General features: G+C 39.0%; 1 protein-coding gene across 1 annotated transcript; it reads left to right on the top strand.

Annotated features, from left to right (window-relative positions):
• Positions 1–11,641: 11,641 nt before the first annotated feature.
• On the top strand, positions 11,642–25,359 carry INSL6 (insulin like 6). The gene is made up of 2 exons (XM_015064519.3): positions 11,642–12,008; positions 24,949–25,359. The coding sequence occupies exons 1-2, from the start codon at positions 11,726–11,728 to the stop codon at positions 25,302–25,304; spliced, it is 639 nt and encodes a 212-aa protein (XP_014920005.1). The 5' UTR covers positions 11,642–11,725; the 3' UTR covers positions 25,305–25,359.
• Positions 25,360–26,438: the final 1,079 nt, after the last annotated feature.

Raw genomic sequence — 26,438 nt, 5'->3', positions numbered from 1 at the left:
TATCAATTACTTTGCAGAACTTTATGGCACATGGTCTGTTATCCTAATTAGTCAACCCATAAAAATACCTTCAAAATGTCAGTTTTTAAAAGCCTCTCCTAAACTGCTTGTCTTAATGAAAATGTATCTAAAATGACTTGTCTCAACATCCCATAGCTCTAGACAGATATTATGTGAAGAGTTACACAATGGCCAGTATCTGACAAATAGTATTCCTCCAATTATGAGAGATCTAAATCATATATTTTTATTGGAAACTGAGAATCTTTATTAGCTTATTCCAAAAGTACTATAACTTCCCCAGTAAGCCCTCAGGCTTACCTGAGTGGAGCAGATCTAGTCTGACTGGATTTTGAACACACACAAAACAGGTTTATAAACATGTGATCCAATTTGTATTTAAAAGTTTATGTATACTCTGAGAGTCATCTAATGAGCCCATTTCCCCCAAATGTGTTACTTATTTTAAAATTTAAAAAGTGACAAAAACCTGATCACAAAATGCAACAATCACAGAATACCATAAATCCATCATAAAGATAAAGGGTTTTTATGCAAATATGTGTTACCAACATATTCTTCCTGGAATTGTGAAATCCTATTGATTTTTCCTCGGGGTGTGTGCGTGCATGCATGTGTGTGTGTGTGTGTGTGTGTGTGTGTGTGTGTGTGTGTGTTCGTGTTCTCCGGTATCTAGAGATGATAATTACAATTTCAAATAAAAAATATTCAGATAGCTAGTAACAACTCACCAACCGCCCAGGGAAATCAAAAGAAAATGAAATTGGTAGAAAGTGATACAATCTGATTACCCACCACTATAAGATCTTCAATCTGGTGTTAAGATTTAAGAGACAAAACCAGAGGTCCACGTGTTTTCCTAACCCTTATCAGGATCTCCAGAGAGCAGAAGATCCCTCTAATCTTAGGACTCCCGTCCTCTGCAATATGGAATAGAAAAGTCCATGTAAACTTTACACATTATTGTACAAACCTAAAGTGGTATTTTAGGAATTTTAATACTTTTCACAGGACTTGGTTTAAACATCATCAGGTTTCTTTCTTTTGTGAACAATTTTCTGTCCATCCATCACAATACTAGAGACTAATGTGCAAGGAACTACGGAAATCAATCTAATTGTTGTACAGTTTTTTAATGCTTGAAGACGAAATACATATAAACAGGGTAGTTTGTAAAAATAATAGATTATGCAGCAAGTATTAAACTAAGATGATCTCTAGCTGATGAGTTTACAAGGTCCATTTTATTTTTTTAACTATATTTTCTTTTTTTAATTAAATATAATTTATTGTCAAATTGGTTTCCATACAACACCCAGTGCTCATCCCAAAATGTACCCTCCTCAATGCCCATCACTCACTTTACTCTCTCTCTCAAACTATATTTTCTACCATAACCATACCTTTAAATAAGAAAATGGCATTAAAAATTACAAATATTTAAGCATAAAAAATAGCTGTAGAGGAGGGAAGAAGAGGTAAATTCAAATTTTAAAACAAGCAAGGAGTAGAAGAATATTGAGAGCACGTAGGGAAACGGGATGTGGGGAGGGGAGGTGCAGAGGGAGAAACAGTGTTGAGGAAGCAAATTTTGTGGAACCTGTTGGAGAAACAGGGTGGGGCTGGGACCCTTGACTTAAGAGCTGAGTGTTATTAAACCAAAGGCTATAAAAGCTCCCTGGAGCCAGGAAGGGAAAGTATTCTGAAGCCCAGGATAGGTACACAGGTGAGGGCAGTACACAACAGCAGCTGCAGTCCCGAGAGAAAGACTGAAACGCCAGAGCAGGAGGGACCCGATCCAGGATACTGGCCTGTTTTAATCTCATGGGTGGGCGGGCAGGGAGCCTGGCTGCTGCTGACCTGCTCTGTAGAGAAAGCAGGGCCTAGTGGTAAGCGACGAAAAGGTGAGGTTACCTGACACCGAATTCCTAGATAACATAATGATTTTGTGTGAGAAACACCACAGGAAGATCTCCAACATCCCGGAGGAGCTGCTCGGGATCTGGAGCAGCCGGGAGGGAGAGCTCCTGCCCCTGCAGGTCTGCACCTCCCCTTGGTTGGTGTCAGGCTGTCAACAAATGGGGACGGCGGCCGTGGGGCCTGGCTCCAGACCTCACTGACTGCCTGAGCTCAGCCCCACTCTACACATGCAAATGCAAGCAGCGATCTCTTCAAATAGTGTCACTGTGCAAGCGGGGGTTAAAAGTATCACTGTGCAAGCATTAGCACCAGGGGGAAGAGTACTAGGCGGAACCCTGGAAATACTGTATAGTAAGTCACACTGCCCAACTCCAAGTGAGCTTGTTGATGCTCTTGCAAGTTTAATTATCTTGAGGCAATGGTTAACTTTTGGCCTATACAAAATTTTATAATTTTCCTGACTCTCCTTGACACAGATATTTTTCCAGATCTCCCACCCATCTTTCTTAACAGCAAGTCTTATCACCCTCCATCAGCCAACATGCAGGAACCTTAAAAACGATGTCACAAAACATTCCTAATTTGCCACAGAAGCTGAAGTCATCACTGAGAGGCACCTCTCTGTGAGGGAGGAACTACTTTCCCAACAAAAGAAGGAAGTTATCAATATAATTATGTTGTAAAAAAGGTTGTAACAAAAAATTTTTCTGAAAATATGCACAATTGAGTAATTGTCGATTTTTCACCTACCTTCATGTATATTCTCCATGATGCATCCGTCAACGCAATCAGTCATTAATGATTACTAGAACGTGAGGAATCATTATTAGTGTTTACATTCTTCGTTTGTTCCGTAACAATATACAGTCCCTCCACAATGTGCCTCCTTTCAATCTTTTTAATGCTAAAAAAGTCTGTTTGTTTTTAATTACTGGAATCACTGCATCAATTACATTTTTAACTTTATTAACTTCATAATGATTATAAAAACTTAATTATTTAACCCAATACAACTCATTTTGTACACACCTAACACCAGGTACACACAAAAGTAATAAGATGTTTTAATTGATCTTGCCAAGATAGACCACGTGAACATTAAACCACAAAACTTGCAATTTTGTACTTAAGCCCAGTTGTAATTTTTGTCTTGTTGAAATCATGTTTGAAAACAGTCAGGTTCAGTACCAAATACATTTGGAATTTGGGGCCCAAATAAACTCAATTATTTTGCAGGTTAGGGTATTTTCATGCTTCTAAGAGAAGTGACATAAATGAATAGTCCTTTAGATAAGCGAATAAATAATGTTTTATCCTAGAAGAGAGCTAGATTGGTAAACATTCAGGCTCACCATTTCAGAAGTTAAAGAACATTTATGGATGCAAAATCATCTGTGAAATGATATGAACATTTGTTAGAATGGTATCATCTTAGTGTTTAGTCAGAATTATAAGAGTTGAAGACACCAATTCCCATATTCCAAATCCCAAGACATGGCTAATTACAACCTAGCCTCTGAATTTCATCATGTCCTCCCTGAGGCCACCTTGAAGAGCTTCTTCTCATTAAGGAGGCAGAGACCTATACATTATAACTCTTCAGGGAGAAAGTCAACATTTTTCAAGAATCACACTTTCACCATGGAAACTTTGTTGCTGATTTTGACACTTCCATTTGTATCTTATTTATTCCCCAGCACATTGCTCATTGTCAATTCCAAAACTCCATTTGCTCCAAGGTCCCCTCTGCACCCCACTATTCTCCCATCATATTGAACTGATTACACCAAGGTCCTTCGTGACCATCTGGTGACTCAGTTACTCTCACCTTCCATACATACCACTTCTCCTACCCTATCTTTCCTCCATTATAGATGGAAAAGTGCCCCCAAAATATAACCCTCTACCTGCCTGTGTGAGATGTAACCCATACCTTTATAATTCCTAAAAGAATGTGTCTTTGATTAACAGGTATGAATTTGCAAGCATGGTGTTTGCTGAACAAGAAATACCCAGCTTCTTTATGTTTTGTTTTATTTTGTTTTGTTTTGTTTTGTTTTGTTTTTAAGTAGGCTCCACGCCCAACATGAAAACTGAACTCATGACTGAGATCAAGAGTTGCATGCTCTACTGACTGAGCCAGCCAGGTGCCCCGCTTCTTTAGTTTTAACAAATCAATATAAATCCAATTCTGTCACTGGGTTGGAAATTTAGCATCAGACACTATTCTAATGGAACTCCCCCATTAAGCTGTATTTGAAACCCAGGGTCTTAGCACCAAAGCATGAAGTCCCCATAGGTTTCAATGGCTCACCACTATGACACCTACCACCCAGCCTGCATGGTCCCCTCAATTCAGGTACTTGCCTCCATCACTGGGGATCAACAGAACTCTGCCAAGGGTACTTGTTTCTCTGCTCAGAATCCTGTTTCCCTAGGTATATCACAAAGCCATCCCTCCTGAGGTCTCCACCTCTCCACAGCACTGTCACTGAGCATTAACACAGCAGTAATTTGTCATTTCAGGAATCCAGGACTTCAACCTCTTTCTAATGTAAATCTTCTCTCTCTCCTCTCCCTTTCTCCCTTACTCTTATTCTCTCACTCTTACTTGTCCATTGGGCATGCTTCCATACTTTTTGGTTGACTTTTTGGTTGATTTATAGGCCATGGGGGGAACAACTTTAAGCAGCTTCTGCTTTCTGCCACACAAAAGTCTATCAGAGAAGTAAAGACTTAGGCTCTGGATACTTGGTTTAAATTTGAAGTGAAAAGATGCTATGGGAGAAAATATACAAGAAGAAAATACAAGCAAAGAGATATCTAAGAAGAAAAAGTAATAACCCAGTTAATTATCTTGCTATGCACTTTGACCTTATACATTATCAACTTCCCCTTCTGCATGGGAATCTTCCTCTGTTCCTAATATTTTTTATAAGAAAAGAAAACTGTCTTTGCATCAACCCTTCCTCTGCCAAACCAAGAGAACTGCTCCAAGCACTTTAGCACCCACTATGAACTGATCCTGTGAGATTCTACACTAGCCTCCAATCCCAAAATTCAATCTTAACTCTCATCTTCTTGACTTCTCTTTGATATTTCACTCCATTAATGACCCTCTCTTTACATTTACTTCCTGTTGCGCTTTTATGAAATGACATCATTGTGTTTACATCCTTTCTCTTATCTTCTCTCTTTTAATTCCTTCCTTGCTTCTTCCCACATGAAAGTCCCTCTTCTGTCTTGAAACTGTATACCCTACCCATCTATTAAAGAGATGATGAATTGTCGCTGCTTCATCTCACAACTCTTTGCTGTTGACTTCCAAATCTGGATCTCCAGGCTGGAAATCTCAGCATACCTTCAGCCCCATATTCCCATTTACTGTATTAGGTAATTCCTCTTCAATGTTTTATAGTCATCTGAAACGTGTCATGTCTAAATTTTACCGTGCAATTCAATTCCCCTCATTATTTCTCCTCAATGTCATCAGCATTTTTCATTCTCCATAACTCAAAGCCCCAGTCTTTTTAAATTCCTCTCTCTCTCCTACCTCCAGCTTACATTCAACCAGCCACCAAATCCTATGATGCTTCCTTTAAAAATCACTCTTATCAGTCCTTTTGGCTTATTTCCACTCCTTCCATCCTATTCCTAGCTCTCACCAAAAATTCATGGACCAAGTTTCTTCACCTTCTTTTCTTCTCCATCGTCTTCTGTATAGAGTTAAATTATTTACCTTAAGCTTTAATTTCACCATGTTCAGACCTTATCCCAATTAGTTGATAACTTCCTACTTGCCATAGGATAAACAGAATAAAATCCAAACTCCTTAGTCTGAATTTTAAAGTCTCCTTTATTCTCTTGCCATACTTCATCTCCTACTAATCCCAAACATAAGGTATTATCTAGGTTATTTCCCTAGACTATGTCTCGCTCAGTTCCATCCATGCCTTTGCACCTGCCATGTTCCCTTCCTCCTGAGATGTCAGCCCTGCCTCTCTACTGCCTACCTTTCCATCAAAGCCCAGTTAGGTTCTGTCTCCTAGATGAAGCCTTCCAGGACCAGTGCAGCCCACATCAGCCCTTCCCTTCCGTAAATTATTTTAGTTAAACTCTCCACAGTTAATTTCAACATTTAACCAGTAATGTTTTTACTCCATTATGTTTTCAACATAATTAAAATAAGTTTAAGCTTCTTATGCTTAAAGTTATTTCACTTATTTCATTTATAACTCCTAAACACCAAAGACTTTTTCCCCCCAACCGAATTAACGGAAAATCTCTTCTAGGATGGACCAAGACTATATAGACTGCATACTATCCTTTTTGTACTAAAAATAAAAACATGAAAATTGACTTCAAATGCACTCTCTCAAACCCTTGCCAAATTAAAAGTCTGATATCTGATATATAATAGAATACAACATTTTTAGACGACTATTCTACATATTATTTTATTTGATTCTCGCATTCCAACAAAAATAGAGTTGGCAATGATTACCACAGCTGATACTTACTGAGTATTCTCTGTCAGGCATTGTATTTTCTCATTTATTGGCTCACGTATTATTTCATTTTAATGCATTATCTGATTTAACCCTTTAATAGCTTTATCAGAAGGTACTATTATTATCTGCCTTTAACCTCTGCCACATGTTCTGATATTCATGAGACACATAAGTAACCTGTGGTATATGATTTCTGCAGGTTTGTATAGCTACCTAGTCTGATAGCTGGGATCAGGCACTAAGTGTCTTTACTATCAATGGAGTAAATTTTTTTTTTTTTTACATTTATTTATTTTTAAGAGACACAGAGAGACAGAGCACTAGTCGGGGAGGGATAGAGAGGGAGACACAGAATCCAAAGCAGGCTCCAGGCTCTGAGTTGTCGACACAGAGTCTGATGCGGGGCTCGAACTCACAAACTGTGAGATCATGACCTGAGCCGAAGTCAGATGCTTAAATGACTGAGCCACCCAGTCACCCCTCAATGGAGTGAATTTTTAAACCCATTCTGAGGCCACTACCTTAGTTTTGTTTGTTTTTGTGTGACTTTTTTTTCCTCCGAACTATTGTTTCCTTTCATATAAGGTTTTGGTCTCAAAAGATTTGCTTTGATATTATGATATCATGTACCATCATCACCAAACCACATTCTTTTTATTTTTTTGACAAATTATGGTTATATAACGTAGGTTAAGAGTTTGGGCTCCAGAGAGAGACTATTTCTAATCAGGCCTCTGCCCCTTGCTAGCTCTGTCATCTTTGGCAAGTTTCTTAATCTCTTTATGTCTGAGCTCCTTCATCTATAAAATGGGGATAGTTACAGTACTATTTGATATGATTGCTACAAGGATTAAATGGGGTAAAACATGGACAAGCACTTAGATTAAATGGGGTAAAAATGGACAAGCACTTAGTAATCACTCAATAATGATATTATTACCATTCTTTCAAAACACATCTTTGGATATGTATTACTTGTATGTATTCAAGAATACATATAAATGAATATGCATAATAATTCCTGACATGGTAATTCCTCAACACATAAGTGTTTTATTAACATTCTTTCAAAACATATCTTTAAATACATACTATTGGTATGTATTCTGGAATACATACCTGAAGTAAACACCAAAAATAAAGTGTTAACAAGACCAACATTATAGCAGGAGACACACAATAAACTGGACAGAAAGCAAAAGGTAAAGGAGACATTACCTGTATTATAATAATCAAGCAAGCTTATAATTATTATAATTAATTGTATCCTACAAATTTTAAACTAAAAATTTAAAGAATTAAATATGGGAATCCTAGTTCCCATATTAAGGTATCAACATAAAATGCTAAAAATAACTTGAGAAACAAATATTCTAGTATAATTCATAATAATCCCATATTTTATCTTGCATAAATGAAATTCTCATTTATAAATACTCAAGGGTCACCTGGGTTAAGCATCCAATTCTTGGTTTCGGCTCAGGTCATGATCTCACCGTTCCTGAGTTCAAGCCCTGCATCAGGCTCTACGCTGATAATGCAGAGCCTACCTGGGATTCTCTCTCTCTCTCATTCTCTTTCTCTCCCTCTCCCCCTTGTGCACACTCTCTCAAAATAAGTAAATAAACTTAAAAAAAAGTATTTTTTAAAAAAAGAACTTATAAATACTCAAATGTGGTTTATTAGGGAGCTCCCACTTTATGGCAATAACCTGGCATAAAATAGGACAAGATACTAATGAATAAGTCAGGAATTCATTTAGTAATAACTGTAACTCATTCATTCAAAATAAGTTACTTCACTAATAATTTGTTCTGTTCAGTAAATTCATTGGATCTTGCTAATAAGAACAACAATGAGCCAACCAATGTTTCACAAAGCAGGAAAGACTACCCAATGGAATAAAGACAGTCTCTTCAGCAAGTGGTGCTGGGAAAACTGGACAGCAACATGCAGAAAAATGAACATGAACCACTTTCTTACATTATACACAAAAATAAGCTCAAAATGGATGAAAGACCTAAAAGTAACACAGGAAGCCATCAAAATCCTTGAGGAAAAAACAGGCAACAACCTCAATGATCCTGGCTGCAGCAACTTCTTACTCAACACATCTCCAGAGGCAAGGGAAACAAAAGCAAAAATGAACTATTGGGACCTCATCAAAATAAAAATTTCTGCACAGCAAAGGAAACAATCAGCAAAACTAAAAGGCAACCGATGGAATGGGAGAAGACATTTGCAAATGACATATCAGATAAAGGGTTAGTATCCAAAATCAATAAACAACTTATCAAACTCAACACCCAAAAAACAATCCAGTGAAGAAATGGGCAAAAGACATGAATAGACACTTCTCCAAAGAAGACATCCAGATGGCCAACCAACACATAAAAAAATATGTTCAACATCGCTCATCATCGGGAAATACAAATCAAAACCACAATGAGATACCCCCTCACCTGTGTCAGAATGGCTAACATTCACAACTCAGGCAACAACAGATGTTGGCAAGGATGTGGAGAGAGAGGATCTCTTCTGCACTGCTGGTGGGAATGCAAACTGGTGCAGCCACTCTGGAAAATAGTATGGAGGTTCAAAAAATTAAAAATAGAACTACTCTATGACCCAGCAATTGCACTATTAGGTATTTATCCAAGGGATACAGGTGTGCTACTTCAAAGGGACACATGCACCCCAATGTTTATAGCAGCGCTATCAACAATAGCCAAAGAATTGAAAGAGCACAAATGTCCATCGATGGATGAGTGGATAAAGATATGATGTATATATACAATGGAGTATTACTCGGCAATCAAAAAGAATAAATTTGCCTTTTGCAGCTAGGTAGGTGGCACTAGAGGGTATTATGCTAAGTGAAATTAGTCAGAGAAGGACAAATATATGACTTCACTCATATGAGGACTTTAAGACACAGAAAAGATGAACATAAGGGAAGGGGAGCAAAAATAATATAAAAACAGGGAGGGGGACAGAACATAAGAGAGTCTTAAACATGGAGAACACACAGAGGGTTACCGGAGGGGTTGTGGGAGGGAGGATGGGCTAAATGGGTAAGGGGCATTAAGGAATCTACTCCTGAAATCATTGTTGCACTATATGACAACTAACTTGGATGTAAATTAAAACAAATAATAATAAAATAAAATAATAAAAAGTAAAAAAAAAAAGAATAACAACGAACATTAGTAGTTAAGAATGTGTTCATTCATTCCAAAAATGTTTATTGAAGGTCTATTTAGTAGGTATTCTCCTAGGCACTGGATAATAAATATGAGACAAAAATGGTTCTACTTCTTAATGACCTTACAACCAGTAGATAAGTACATAATTAAAAAAAAATTCACCATAGTGCAGTAAAGAACCATAATTATGACATAACTATGAAACAGGGTATAAAGGGGTGCGGGGGGGGGATCAGTTGGTTGAGCCTCCAACTATTGATTTCCGCTCAGCTGTGATTCTGTCTCTCCCTGTGTCCCTCACCTCCTGTCTCTCTCTTTAGCCCCTATGCACACTCTCTCTCTATAAGTAAGAAATAAATAGGGTATAAAAGGAACAAGTAGTCAATTCTCTAGGATTCATTAATCGATCCACTAAATATTATATGAGTGTTAATGCTATTAACATTTCACTTATTATTTGCTATATACATTATCAGTTATAATTATTAACATTAATGTATTATTGAGAACGTAGTATGTGCCAGACACTGTTCAAGGCAGAGGATATCAAAGAAAATGAAACAAACAGAAATCCCTGCCTGCACGGAGCTTACGTTCTGGTAGGAGGAGACAGACAGTAAACAAGTAGAGAAATAAAATATATATAGTATGCCAGGCTGCAATGAATCGCATATGGAGAAACACAAAGCAGGGCGCGGATACAGAGAGTGCAGAGTGAGTGAATGGGGGTATAAACCAAATTGGCCAGGTTCTGACATACATTGCTTGAGAGGCTTTTTTGTGTGCTTTAAACCTTCCTCTCAGTCTAATGAATGTCTTCCGTTCTCGCAGGGCTCACGGCCCACTACAGTTTGGACATTCGCTGTGTTTCCAGGAAGGTGATGACATTATGCTAATCAAATCACACAGATCTTAAAAAAAAAAAAAAAAAAAAAAAAAAATCCGAGTCCAGCTAACTGAACAGCGCCCCCTGACGCCAAGGGGAAGCAGGGCAACGCTGGGAGAAAGGAAAACGGAGAACGGAGATGAAGACTCAGAGGCGGGCGGCAGAAAGGAGACGGAGACGGGGAGTCTACACTGACGGCGCGCGCGGGTCTGCGCGAGTCCCGGGCATCCCGGGGCCGCTCACTCCTCCTCCCGCACGGCCCCCGACTGCCCCCTGCTGGCCGGTACTGCATCCTACCGAGCCACTGCACTTATCCAATCCAATCTTCTCCAAAAGGACCCAGGACCGGTACCCACCGCGCTGCCTGCCCTTCCCCGCCGCCCCGCTCCTACTTTAGCAAAATACTGTTACTCTTAGAAGGCAAACCCCGTAGGGGGTCCCCGTCGCAGGCTTGTTACAATTTGGCAACAGACAATCCTCTGTAATCTCTCGCGACGGCGGCACATTAGCATCCCAGCTGCCCTCCCGGAGGGGCGGGCGGGGTTCTCCTCGGGCCGCTCGGAATCCGAATCGGGCTGGGGGAACTCACACTCGCACATTCCAGCGCGCCCGGGGGCGCCAACACCTCTGACGCCCACCGCGCCAGGCCCTGGGGTACAGGGGGAAGCAAACATGCGCGCACGCAGCTGGGGGGCTTGGGGGCAGACGGTATCAAACAAGCGCACGAACAAACGTGAACGAACTACCGAGGTGCACCCCAACGGGGAGCCCAGAGAACGTGTTTCTGAGGAAGCGACGCCCCGGGACCAACCAGGCAAAAGGGCGGCAAAGGCACTCCGCTAGAAGGAGCAACGCCTTTTCTGATTTTACCAGTTAACCGGCGCCCCACGGCTCACGGACGCGTCTGTCTACAGGGGAGGACAAGAAAAACGAATGAAGGACTTTAAGAACTAGAGCCCGCCACCTACCTGTCTCTGAGAGCCCACGCAGGGCGGCCGCCTCGCACCTCACGCCTCGCACCTCAGCGTTCTCGCGAGGCCCGCACGCGCTCGGAAGCCGGCCAGGTGCGCGTGCGCGGCGCCGGTGGGCGGGGGCGCGGGCACGAGCGCAGGTGCCGGAAGGAGCCGGGCGGCCGGGAGGCAGTTACACCGCGCAGCGGACCCGGCTGCTGGGGCCCCGGGATGCCGCGGCTCCTCTGCCTGTGTCTGCTGTGGCTGGGGCTCCCGTTAGTTCGGTTCTCCCGTGAGCTGAGCGACATCAGCAGAGCTAGGAGGCTGTGCGGCAGGCATCTCATGAAGGAAATAATAAAACTCTGTGGCAATGTCAGCTGGCACTTCTTGAAGGAGGAAACCCCCAAGATCCAGCTGTTTCCCCAGGCCAACGAGAAGATTGAGACCTTCATTCCCGACCTGTTGGAAAGCTCCCAAACCACTTTCCCAGCCTGGGCGAGAGGCACAAACCCAGGTAAAAATATAAACCAAAGGCGTGGTGGTTCACCCTTGTACATTTCTTTACCCCAAATCTGCTCTACCAGGCGGTGAGCTTCCTCGGGTAATGGAATTTGTGCCTAGTACCGAGAAAAATAAAAAATTTTATAAGCCAATGTATTGCCAGCAGACAATGAAGCTTTTTTTTTTTTAACTTAGAGGAAATAAGTATACACATATAAATCTATACATTTATGTAAGAATGCTGCTGCTTCTCCGGGCGCCTGGGTGGCTCAGTCGGTTAAGCGTCCGACTTTGGCTCAGGTCATGATCTCGCGGTCCGTGAGTTCGAGCCCCACATCAGGCTCTGTGCTGACAGCTCAGAGCCTGGAGCCTGTTTCAGATTCTGTGTCTCCCTCTCTCTCTGTGACCCTCCCCCGTTCATGCTCTGTCTCTCTCTGTCTTAAAAATAAATAAACGTTAAAAAAAATTAAAAAAAAAAAAGAATGCTGCTGCTTCTCTAGCTTTCCCTTTCTGGAGTACACTTGTCACCTGGCAAACTCAGCTTTGTCTTTCAAAAACTCTTAGGTTTCATTTTCCCTGTGAGGTCATCGCTGACTCTTTCATAGCTACTCCATTTTCCATCTACCACAATGTCTAACACAGTAGATCTATCTAACCATCATCAGGACCTGCCCCATAATCTGCCCAGCCCTGTGCAGAAGAGAAATACAGGGCGCCTTATTCAAAAGCAAGAAAGGGCCATTGAAGGTACTAAAATAAAAAGCTTCCCCCACCCCTTTTTTTGTATCTCCTCTGCTCACATACACGGTCCATTGTCCCATCAGACTTCACTTAAAAGTTCACATACTTAAGTATACTTCAATTACAAGATAAAATTTTTGAGACGTTCAAGACTGCGACAATAGAGCATTAAGGAAAATGCAAAGTTCTCCTAAGCACTGGGTCTGTGTGACTGCACGAGTCTCACCCCCATAAGGCCAGTCCTGTATACCATACCATATTATAGGGATTATTTCATGCATGTTTTTATCTGAAATGCCTAGCAGAGGGCCTGGCACATAGTATGTGCTTAATATATGCTGAATGTATACTTAATATTTTTACAGTCTTAAGGAAGAATATTCTTGTTTCAGATTCACTGTTCTCCTCCAACTGTTGTTGTACATTTTAGTACCAACATGGTTTGCCATTTTAAAAGAAAATGCACTGCGGGGCGCCTGGGTGGCTCAGTCGGTTCAGCGGCCGACTTCAGTTCAGGTCATGATCTCGCGGTCCGTGAGGGCTGTGAGTTCGAGCCCCGCGTCGGGCTCTGTGCTGACCGCTCAGAGCCTGGAGCCTGTTTCAGATTCTGTGTCTCCCTCTCTCTGACCCTCCCCCGTTCATGCTCTGTGTCTCTCTGTCTCAAAAATAAATAAATGTTAAAAAAAAAATTTTTTTTTTAAATAAAAGAAAATGCACTTTATGTGTAGGCTGTCAATAGCACAGTGTCATTGAAATTATTGCCTTTAAAGTAATTAATTTGATTTGGACAAATTTTGCTACAGGCAAGATTTCTGAAATTAAGGAAAGAAACAGACTATCGTGCCAAAAAAACACCTTCCTGTGGATGACTGAAACAAATTAAGTTGCCTTCCACATCATAGGTGCTTGTTAACTTCTTATTTCATAAATGAATGAACAGAACTCATCCCATTCTTCCTATTGCTGCTAAGGGGATGAAAACTTTGAAAGAAATAGCAGAAACCATCAGACTGAATCTTGATCATTTTCTACCACCAAACCTACCTAATGTAAACTCACTTTATTTTGCTCTTATAATGGAAGAAGGGTCTCTTCCCAGCCTTCCACTTGTACTCTAATTCAGTGATTCTCACACTTTAACACGCATATGATTCACCTGGGGAACAAAAACTGTGAACATACAGGTTCTCATTCAGGAGGGGCTTGGGGGAGGTCCTGACAGTCTACATTTTTGCAAACTCCCAGAGATGCCTGATGCTCCCACTACCTATATTATACTCAAAATTTTACGTTCAGACATCCAAGCTGGAGTTGGTTATTTATTTATTTATTTAAGTGTTTATAATGTTTATTTTTGAGAGACACAATTGAGCGGTGGAGGGGCAGAGAGAGAGAGGGAGACACAGAATCCGAAGCAGGCTCCAGGCTCCAAGCTGTCAGCACAGAGCCCGTCGTGGGGCTCGAACCCACAAACCCCGAGACCATGACCTGAGCCGAAGTTGGATGCTCAACCGACTGAGCCACCCAGGTGCCCCAAGGCTATTAAATTTTTTCAGAGTAACTTTAAAACTCAGAGCTGATTAATGACCCCTTTGTTTCAGGTATTATTCACACTTCCCTGGAGGAATAAATGCCAATAATTCAATGAGGAGGGAGCTTCAGTGGAACAAGATTTGTAGGAAATAAAAATGTATCTTCTTTTTAAAAAATTTTTTAATGTTTATTTATTTTTGAGAGAGAGTCATAGTGCAAGTGGGGGTGGGGCAGAGAGCGAGGGAGACACAGAATCCCAAGCAGGCTCCAGGCTCCAAGCTGTGAGCACAGAGCCTGAGGCGGGGCTCCAACCCACGAACTGTGAGATCATGACCTGAACTGAAGTTAGATGCTTAAATGACTGAGCCACCCAGGCACCCTGGAAATAAAAATGTATCTTACAACATTTTAGAACTGTCATGTCCATGGAAACATGTTATTGTGGGAACTATGTAAAGGACAGTTTTCTGAAGTGGAAATGTCCTGTGGCAATAAAGCTACAGTTGTTTTAAAATGTGTGGGAGAATGAAAAATGGATTTAAGTTATCAATACGAATTTGCGTCAAGTTCACTTTTTTAATTTGCAAATTAGTTAACATACAGTATAGTCCTGGCTTCAGGCGTAGAACCCAATGATTTATCTCTTACATATGACACCCAGTGCTCATTCCAAAAAGTGCCCTCCTTAGTGCCCGTCACCCATTTAACCCACCCCCACCCCCACCCCCATCAACCCTCGGTTTGTTCTCTATATTTCAGAGTATCTTATGATTTGCCTCCCTCTCTGTTTTTATCTTATTTTTCCTTCCCTTCCCCTATGTTCATCTGTTAAGTTTCTCAAATTCCACGAGTGAAAATTATATATCTGTCTTGAATTTGTGCCAAATTTTTAAAAATTATTAATCTATAAGGAAAGATGACAATCTATCCTATTAATTTCCAGTGAATAATTGTAAGTTGTAGAGAGGTATGTGTTCCCAATAGAGAATGTATAATTATGCCATTTCTTTTGCATTTGAATGTGGCTTGAAAAGTTGATCAACTTTAACTTGTACTAGCAGGACACATTTCTATGTTAGATCAAGTGAGTTACCAACAATTTTAATCTTCTGATGATATATTTGACTCTGACACAGAGAAAGATATTTTGGTGCACTGATATCAAAAAAACTTTTTGGGGGGCGCTTGGGTAGCTCAGTCAGTTAAGTGTCCAACTTTATAGATTTACTTTTCACATTAGGTTCTTAATTCTTCTGGAGACCACTGTGTCTGTTATGGCTAGGATTACTATCTTAGTTTTTTCAAGAAGTCTTATTTTGCTCTACAAAAGCAGCTAGTTTTCTGAACACTATCTACTATATAATAATTTTTTTCCCATTGACTTCTAGACTCACCTTTATTGTTTATTGTTTGCCTGAGTTTTCCTAGTCTATTTAATTGGTCTTTTTGTTTGACCTCGTACAATTACTATACTGTTTTTAATGATATGACTCTGTAGGATGTCATTTATAGGAGGGCACATCTCCAATGTTGTTGTTTTTTTTCTCTTAAGATTCACTAAGCTAATTCTCGACCTTTATTCTTCCCTATATATTTAAGAGTAAGTGTACTGAATTTTTTTAAAAAATCCATCTTCCAAGGAGTGCCTGGTGGCTCAGTCAGTTAAGCATAAGGTCTCAGCTCACGTTGTGATCTCGCAGTTTGTGAGTTCGAGTCCCACATGGGGTTCTCTGCTGTCAGCGCAGAGCCTGCTTTGGATCCTCTGCCCCACCCCCTAAAAAAATAAATAAGCATTAAAAAAAATCTGTCTGCCTCAACAAAATATTAGCAAACCATATTCAACAATGCTTAAAAGGATCACCCACCACAATCAAATGAGATTTATTCTGGCAATTCAAAGATGATTCGGTATTTGCAAATCATTCAACATGATACATGAATAAAATGAAGGATAAAAATTGTGATCATCTCAACAGATGCAGAAAAATATTTTGACAAAATTCAACATCCGTTTATGATAAAAACTCTCAACAATATGGATTTAGAGGGAACATACCTCAACATAGTAAAGGCCATGTATGAAAAACCCAGAGCTAACTTCAGACTCAATTGCAAAAAACTGAGAGACTTTCCTCTAACATCAGGAACAAGAAATGGATGCCCACTCTCACCACTTTAATTCAAAATAGCACTGGAAGTCCTAGCCACAGAAATCAGACAAGAAAAAGAAATAAGAGCCATCCATATTAGTAAGGAAGAAGATAAACTGTCACTATTTGCAGATGACATGATACCATACATAGAAAACTCTAAAGACACCACCAAAAAAACTATTAGAAGTAATAAATAAATTCAGTAAAGTTGCAGGGTACAAAATTAATGTACAGAACTGGTAGTGTCTCTATGCACTAATAATGAAGTAGCAGAAAGAGAAATTAAGAAAACAACCCCATTTAGTTTTGCACCAAAAGGAATAAAATATCTTGTAATAAACTGAACCAAGGAGGTGAAAGGCCTACGTTCTGAAAATTATAAAAACATTGATGAAAGAAATTGAAGACGACACAAACAAATGGAGAGATATTCCATGCTCATGGATTGGAAGAATTAATATTTTTTAAATGTACATACTACCCAAAGCAATCTATAGATTCAGTGCAATTCCTATCAAAATATCAACAGCATTTTTCACAGAACTAGAACAAATAACACTAAAATTTTTATGGAACCACAAAAAAAAAAAATAGCCAAAGCAGCCTTGAGAAAGAAGAATAAAGCAGGAGGAATTACAATTCCAGATTTCAAAATATACTACAAAACTATAGTAATCAAAACAGTATGGTTTCAAACAGAATGGCAGAAAAATAGACACATAGATCAATATAAAAACAAGCTAGAAAGCCCAGAAATAAACCCATACCTATATGGTCAATCTATGAGAAAGGAAGAAAGATATACAATGGGGAAAAGATAGTCTCTTCAGTAAATTGTGCTGGGAAAACTAGACAGCTACCTGCAAAAGAATGAAACTGGACCATACACAAAAATATATTCTAAATGGATTAAAGACCTAAATGTGAGACCTAAAACCTTAAAACTCCTAGAAGAGAACAGGCAGTAATTTCTTTAATATCAGCCAGCGGAACATTTTTCTAGATATTTCTCCTAAGGCAAGCAAAATATTTTTGCAAAAGCAAAAATAAACTATTGGGACTTCACCAAAATAAAAACTTTTGCACAGCAAAGGAAATCATCAACAAAACAAAATGGCAACCTACTTAATGAGAGAAGATATTTGCAAATGATATATCTGATAAGGGGTTGATAGTCAAAAAATAGAAAGAACTTAGACAACCCAACACCAAAAAAATAAACAATTTAAAAATGGCCAGAGGACCTGAATAGATATTTTCCCAAAGAAAACATATGGCCAACAGACACATTAGAAGATGCTCAACATCACTAATCATCAGGGAAATGCAAAGCAAAACCACAATGAGATGTCATCTCACACCTATCAGAATAGCTAAAATCAGAAAGACAAGAGGGGTGCGTGGGTGGCTCAGTTGGTTGAGTGCCTGACTCTTGATTTTGGCTCAGGTCATGATCTCATGGTTTGTGGGCTCAAGCCTGCATCAGGCCCTATGCTGACAGCACAGAGCCTGCTTGGGATTCTCTCTCTCCCTCTCTTCCTCTGCCCCACCCCGCTCTCTCTCTCAAAAATAAACTTTAAAAAAACACAAAAAGACAAGAAATAACAAGTGTTGGTAAGGATGTGAAGAAAAAGGAACTCTTCTGCACTGTTGGTGGGAATGTAAATTGGTATAACCACTGTGAAAAACAGTATGGAGTTCCTCAAAATTAAAAATAGAAATACCGTATGATTCAGTAGTTTCACTTATGGGTATTTACCAAAAAAAACCAAAAAACACTAGTTCAAAAAGTTATATGTGCCCTTATGTTTATTGTAGCATTATTTACAATAACCAAGAAATGGAAACAACCCAAGTGTCTACTGATAGATGAGTGGACAAAGAAAAAGTGGTATACACACACACACACACACACACACACGCACACATGAATATTATGTAACCATAAAAAGGATGAGATCTTGCTATTTGTGACAACCTAGATAGACCTGGAGGGTATTATGCTAAGTGAGATAAGTCAGACTGAGAAAGACAAATACCACATGATTCCAGTGAACATGAATAAACAAAATGAATACACAAATGAATAAATGAATAAACAAATGAATAAACAAAAATAGAATCAGACCTATAAATGCAGAGAAGAAACTGATGGTTGCCAGAGGAAAAGGATGTGGAGAGAATGGGCAAAATCAGTAAAGGGGAGTGGGAGATACAAGCTCCCCGTTTTGGAATGACTAAGTCATGGGAATAAAAGGTACAGCCTAGGAAATACAGTCAATGACATTGTAACAGCATTGTATGGTGCTATATGGTAGCTATACTTGTGGTGAGCATAGCATAATAAAAAAATAAAATTAAAATCCATGTGTAATTTTAATTGAGATGCATAGAATATATAGATTAATTTGAAGAAGATTTATATCTTTTTAAAATAAAGTAAGCATGGGGTACCTGGGTGGCTCAGTCTGTTGAGCATCTGACTCCAGCTCAGGTCATAACCTCAAGGCTCGTGGGCTCAAGCCCCACATCAGGCTCTGTGCTGACAGCCTGGAGCCTGGAGCCTGCTTCGGATTCTGTGTCTCCCTCTTTCTCTGCCCCTCCCCCACTCACGCTCTGTCTCTCTTTCTCTCTTTCAAAAATAAACACACAAAAAAAGTTTTTAAAGTAAGTGTGGAATATTTTCATATTCTATCATTAGAATTTTAAAGTTTTCTCAGGAGAGACTTTCTGTATTGTATAATCCTTAATACTTTGTTTTGTTGCTATTGTAAATACTTGCTAATTGTATTTTTGTTAGTGAATTTTGGTTAGAAAAATGCAAAGGATTTTTACAGGTTGATCTTTATTAAGTAATTATGCAGAACTATCTTCATAGTTCTAAGAGTTTGTTTCTATAGATGATTCTATCAATTACAAATGATAGTTTTGTCATTTCCTTTCTAAACCTTACACCAGTCTTTTTTTTTTTTTCCTTCTAGCATTAGCCAGGTCCTGTAGTGCTGTTAAGTAGTAGTAATAGTGTGATGTCTTGTCATGTTCCCAATTTTAAAGGGGAGTGCATTTAAATATCTCCATTAGGTATAATGTTTATAGGTTTATGTTATATAATCTCCACCAAGATAAAGGAGTTGCTATTTTTTTAATCACTAAAAGTAGGGCTGAACTTTTTTAAGGCCTTTTGGGGGACATCACTTTGCATATTAATATGATTTTTCTTTTACTAATTAATTCACCAAATACTTCTTGGGTACCTGCTAAGTGCCAGGCACTTGGGATATATAAATGAACAAAGCAAAGATGTCTGGCCTCATGGAGCTTGTGTAGGAAGTGAACATAATAAATGAGTAAATATTCAGAGGTGATAAGAGCTATAGAAAAATAAAGAGTGAAGGAGGATAATAAGGGAGATCAGGAGTGAGGGCAGCTGGAGGGTGGGTTATAGGATTAAATAGTGTAGTCATGTCAGGGCTCATTGAAAAGGTGAGGTTTGAGAAAGGAGGAGGTAAAAGATTCAGGCAAGCAGACAGCTGGGGAAAGGGTGTTTAGGCAGAGGAAAGAGCAGAGTAAATACATCTCTGCCCCGTTTATGCAGGGAACAGCAAGGCTAGTGTGGCTAGAGCAGAGGGAGTGAGAGGTACTGGGCAGGCCTAGGGCAATTGTTTAGACCATCGTAAGGATTTTGGCTTTACTCTGAGTAAAGGCTTTCAAGCAGAAGAATGACATTAATTGGCATTTTAAAGGGATCACTCTGGCTACTGTGTTGAGGACAGGTTGTAGGGAGGCAGGATTAGAAGCAGAGCCCTGCTTTGCAGGGTGCGGTATTAGAGACGATAGCTGCTGGATGAGATGGTAGCCGTGGAGGTACTGGAAGTTGTTTCATTCCAGATATACTTGAGCAGATTCTATGTAAACTATGAGAAAAAAGAGAATTCAAGAATGATTCCAATATAATTTGTTAAATGTTTATTTATTTATTTTGATAGAGAGAGAGAGACAGACACCAGAGGAGGGACAGAGACAGAGGAGACAGGATCCCAAGCAGACTCCATGCTGTCAAACAGAGCCCAACATGGCGTTCGATCCCAAGAACCATGAGATCACGACCTGAGCCAAAAATCAAGAGTAGGACGCTTAACTTACTAAGCCACCCCGCTGCCCCTCAATAATTTTTTTGAAATATGATCCCAGAATTTTTGCTTTGAACACCTGGAAGCATAGGGTTTCTATCAACTGAGATAATAAAGGCCTCACGTGGAACAGGTCTAGAAGACTATCAGTAGTTCAGTTTGGTGCATGTTGACTTTGAGACACTGAAGTGGAGACTGAGTAGGAAGGAAGTAGGACATAAGAATCTGGGAGTTGGAAAAAATCTTACTTGAAGATAGGAATTTAGGAATCATAGGTACATAGATGATTTTTAGAGCCATAAGACTGGATGAGATCACCAAGAGAAGAGGTGTAAATAGAAAATAGTACCAAGGACTGAGCCCTAGGGGATCAAGATTAAAAAGCTGAAGAGGAAATATTTGCAAAGGAGACAGAAAAGGAACAAATAGGTGGGAAGAAGAGAGAAGGTGGTGTCCTGGAAACCAAGTGAAGAAAGTGAGTTCAGATGAGAATTGGCTGTTGAATTTAGCAACAGAGAGATCATTTGTGACCCTCAAAAGAGAAGTTTGGTGCAGCAATGCAGGAAAAGCCTGATTAGAGAGGGTTTAAGGCAGAATGAGAGAAAAGGAATGAACAAATAATAGAACACTATGAAGGAGTTTTGCCATGGTAACTGGCAAGGTAAGCAAGGCCAGGAGACATGGTTTTGGCTTTTTTTAAGTGGGAGAAATAACATTTTGTGTGCTTATAGGCATATTCAATAGGCATGAAGCGCTGATGATGAAGGATATAGAACAGCATTGCTGGAGTGGTGAGAGGAGATGAGATCCAGTCCATAAATGGAGGAACTGGCTTTAGAGTGCATAGCTCACCTGTGTAAACCAGTAGGAAGGCAGAATGTATGGGTACAGGCTGTAAAGGTGAGTAAAAAAAAATGGTGAAGGAACCAAATGCAAGTCTCTTATGATTGCTTTCCTTTTAAGTAGAGAGCAAACCCAACTGAGAGTGAGTAGGGGGCTTAGTAATTTGGTAAATTGCATTGATATATTTTTAGGGTATTGACCTATCTTTGAATTTCGGGAATAAACACTTTCTCAATATGTTTGTAAAATATGTGTATGGATTCAGTTAACTAATATCTCATTTAGGACTTCCACATAAACATTTATAAGTAAATAGGCTCATGTGTTGTTGTTTTTTAAATCGTGTTGCTCTTATCCAGTTTTGGAATAAAGCATACACTAGGTTCACGAAAGATGCTGGCCAGGTTTTGCCTTTTTCCTCTTTTCCTGGAACAACCTGTATATGATTAGAATTTACTGTTCCTGAAAAGCAGGTAGAACCTACTTCTAAAACCACCCATGTCTGTCTTTCTAAGTTTTCTGTGCCAGTTAAGGCATCTCATATTTTTCTCGTGATTCATCCATTTCATCTTGATTTTTAAATGTATAAGCATTCCTCATATTCACTTATTTAAAAACACAACTATTGTTCTTTTTTGTTGTCCGTTTCAACTCTTTTTTCTTGATTAGTCTGGCTAGAGTTGTATCTATTAATCCTTTTAAAGAACCCGTTTTGGGTTTCTAAACACAGTGTTTGGGTTTTGTATTTCACTGATTTCTTACCTTTTCACTATTTGGGCCCCCTCTGTTACTCTTTTTTCAAATCCATTTATCTGAATGCTCATGTTAACCTTTCTTGCTTTCTGGTGAGTACAGCTTGTTTCTCCTTAAATTCCCTCCCCAATTTGACATGTAGTTCATTGACTAGTCTTTAGCTGCCTTTACTCGTGAAAGAGTTTCCTTCTTCTTGTTTTTTCTTTACTCTTTGAGTGACAGAACCTGGCACATCCCAACAGGAAGCTCTTCCTTCAATGTGCCTAGACAACCTAATTTACTTTCTCCCTTCAGTGTACTCTGTTAATAATGACCCATTTTAATCAATCACGTATTTATCTGTCTTAGATGACTTACTATTCAGTATCTTTAATATCTATCCTAAAGTTTAAATGTTCCACAATTCAGCTTCAGCATTTTAAATACAAAGTTAGTGGGGCACCTGCGTGGCTTAGTTGGTAGAGCATGCAACTGGTAATCTCAGGGTAGTGAGTTCAAGCCCCATGTTGGGTGTGGAGCCTATTTTAAAAATAAATACATGCATATATACATATATAAAGTTAGTAAAAGGTGTTCTAATAGGACTCTAACTATAACTTATCTAAATAACCTTAAGAAAAAATGATAGGGGATATAGTTATTATAGAAACAAGAGGTAGGAAAGGACTTGGAAAGGCTCTGGAAAGCCTAAGGAATTGCATCAACTTTAAAAACCACTTTCTCTCTTTTTCTCTCTCTGAATCTTTTCTCCTCTAGTATTTATGTTCCTTTTTGGCTTTAGCTTGTCATGACAAGCTTCACAGTCCCCTTTCAGTTTGGGTTCTCATTAATCTTTTTCTCATTACTTCTTAGTTGTAAGTTCACAGAGAGGAAATTGATTGGGCCAACTCATGTTTTCACATGGCATGGATTGTTGGCCACCATAGTTGATTGGTTTCTTTGGGGTCAGGTACTAACAATCTCCAGTCTGTTCAACTGTGGCTATAGCGTAGAGTCATGTAGTTCAGAACATGACCGTCTAAGGGCTGGCTCCACAGCAGTGATTATAGGCAAATATATCCTTCTAGAAGGGATAGTAGATAGGCAAGGGCAATGATGGAAATCCAACAAGCCTCCAAATAATTACCTTCTGGATTGATTGTGATTTTTTCCAATAATACTGAGTTAAGAGCAGTATAATAGCAATCAGTTCATTGAGCATATCACCACTTCATTTCCTTGTATTTCAACAAAGACCAAAATGGCTTCCACTAGCCCCTTAGTTATAAGATGTGCATAAAAAGACAAATACAGCAATCCCACTTTATCTGCAGGGGATATACTCCAAGACCCCCAGTGGCTATCGGAACCAAGGATAGTACCAAACTCTACATATGCTGTTTTTTCCTATACATACATACCTACAATAAAGTTTAATTTATAAATAAGGCACAGTAAGAACTTAATAATAAAATATAACATAAAACAATATACTGTAATAAAAGTTATGTGAATGTGGTCTCTCTCAAAATATGTTATCTGTCCTTACCCTTCTTGTGATGATGTGAGATGATAAAATGCCTGTGTGCTGAGATGAAGCGAGGTAAATGATGTAGGCATTGTGATGTAGCATCAGGCTACTACCGACCTTTTGATGCTCTGTCAGAAGGAGGGTCATCTGCTTCCAGACCACAGTTGACTACAGGTAACTGAAACCAGGGAAAGAGAAATTGCTGATAAGAGGAGATTACTGTAACCCAAGTTAAAAATGGGCGAAGAGTTTAAATAGACATTTCTACAAAAAGGATATACAATAAGCACATGACAAGATGCTCAACATCATTAGTCATTAGGTAAATGCAAATCAAAGCAACAGCAGGCACCACCTCACATCTCACTAGGATGACTATAATCAAAAATGGAAAATGCCAAATGTTGATGAGGGTGTGGAACAACTGGAACCCTAGTATATCAATGGTAGCTCTGTAAAATAGTGTAGACACTGTGAAAACAGTTCGGTGGTTTCTCAGAAAGTTAAACAAATTTACTGTATGATCGAGCAGTTGTACTACTATGTATACACCCAAGAGAATTACAGACATACATTGAAACAAAATCTTATATGTGAATATTCATAGCAGCAGTATTCATAATAGCCAAAAGGTGGAAACAACCCAAATGTCCATCAACTGATAAATGGATCAACAAAATGTGGTATATCCATACAATGGAAAACTATTCAGTCATAAAAGAAATAGAATGCTGATACATGCTGCAACATGGATAAACCTTGAAAACATTTTGCTCAGTGAAAGAAATCAGACATAAATGGCCACATGTGGTATGATTTCATTTCCAAAATAGGCAAATCCTTAGAAACGAAGAGTAGATTAGTGATTGCCAGGGGCTGGAGGAAGAAGGAAATGGTGACTGCTAATGGGTATGGGGCTTCTTTTTAGAGTGATACAAATGTTCTGGAATTAGACAGTGGCGATGGTTGCATAACCTTGTGAATACACTAAAAAACACTGAATTGTATGCTTCAAAATACTGAATTCATATGTGACTTTACATGCGACTGATATCTCAATAAAAAATGTTTTTGCATAAAAAATGTGTAAAGGTTTCTAAGCTTTTTGGTAGGAAAATACTACCTACAGCTGTTTTAGTTGAAATACATATATTGCTTTCAAAAACCATTTTATTATTTAAAATGTGATTCTTTTTAATAATTAGCAGACTTTAGTATTCTAGTATTATTAATTTTTTCAGCTAGAGGATGATTTTAACAAGGTAGGATTTTCTTCTTGTCTCTCAACAGTTTCTACTTCTGCCTCTGCGGAAGAAGCCATAAACAGTTTGGAGATGTCACTGCCTGAGTACAGATATAAAAGGGCCAACTTGCCACCAGAGAAGACAAGAAAATTGTCCTCATCACAAGATATCAATCAATATATTCATGAGATCTTAGAATTTCGGAAGATAAACAGAAACAAAATTAAAACCTTAAGCAGTGTGTTTTGGGGGAACCATCCCCAAAGAAAGCGCAGGGGATACTCAGAAAAGTGTTGTCTTAAAGGATGCACCAAAGAAGAACTCAGCATTGCATGCTTTCCATATATTGATTATAAAAACTTACAGAAACATGCACCATCAGTTGTGACTGAAATATACTAACCATCATAGGAATGATACTAACTTAATAAAAGCTTAATATATTTATTTTACTTTATTTTTGGTCATTGTCCTTGTAGGTTCTTTGCTGTGAATACCATCTGAATGTACTTGCAGGCACTTAATACTTTCTGTGTTAATAGGAATCTTGGTATTTTCTTTGGTAACCCCTATTTTTCATATATTTTTATATTTGAAGAAGATCTTACTGGCAGTGGCATGATCCATGTAGACACCTTAAGCATTATCTGTTCATGCTTGTCATTGTGCTTGAAACTCTCTCAGGCTGCATTTAAATGGCTTATGGAATGTTCCGCATTCCATCTGTATGACATACAGACTGACGCCCATGACCATTTTAGGCTCACTCCAGTATGCCAGGACATCTGTCCGACCACGTTAAAAATAACTAACCAACTACCACTCCTAGTAGGAGCTCTTATACTGCAATAGTAGGTACACTTTTAATTCCTTGAGTTTTATTATAGTAATTGGTCAGAAAGTTTCTATTGAGGACTTAAAGAGAGTTCAGCGAATGTCTCGAGATTACACAAATCTCTCCAGGATACTATGTCTTTGCTGTGAAGGTACTGATATAATGTGATACTCCCTTTTGGCTTGGTCAGAACAGAGTGCTGACCTAGTTGGCAGTGTTAGCATCCCCTGGGAACCTGTTAGAAATGCAGGTCTCAAGTCCCACCCCAAAACTACTGAATCAGAAACTCTGGGTGTGGGGCACAGCAACCTGCATTGTTACAGGCCCTCCAGCTCATTCTGATATCGGTTAAAGGTCAAGAACCACTGGTAAAAGTCCTATAGAGTATTGTTGAAATCCTATATTTATGTGCTTGCATATCTCAACTCAATATGATGTTATAACACGAAGTTTTTGGTGTATTTTTTCCACTCTTTGTCCACATGTGAAATATTTTTAATGGTACAAATCAGAGAAAAACTTAATCCATAGAATCCAAATTGGAATTCTTAACTTTCCACCGTTAATTAGGAAGTAAGCATCATTTGAAATATTTCTCAGTTTCTCAAATATGTACTGTAATGTTCTTTACAATTAAATTTTTTATTCCTATTTGGTGCTGTTATTTCTTAGGAAGGTTCTTTTTCACACATATTTATATC

Source organism: Acinonyx jubatus, chromosome D4 (assembly GCF_027475565.1).
Source record: "Acinonyx jubatus isolate Ajub_Pintada_27869175 chromosome D4, VMU_Ajub_asm_v1.0, whole genome shotgun sequence".
Lineage (NCBI taxonomy): Eukaryota > Metazoa > Chordata > Mammalia > Carnivora > Felidae > Acinonyx > Acinonyx jubatus.
Note: the sequence above shows the minus strand (reverse complement) of the source record. Positions and strands in the feature narration are given on the sequence as shown.

What these genes read in the sequence shown, in the direction of transcription:
- INSL6 (XM_015064519.3), top strand. Translation starts at nt 11,726, where the DNA reads ATGCCGCGGCTCCTCTGCCTGTGTCTGCTGTGGCTGGGGCTCCCGTTA. An exon ending in GGCGAGAGGCACAAACCCAG is followed by an intron (nt 12,009 to 24,948) that starts GTAAAAATATAA and finishes GTCTCTCAACAG; the next exon opens with TTTCTACTTCTGCCTCTGCG.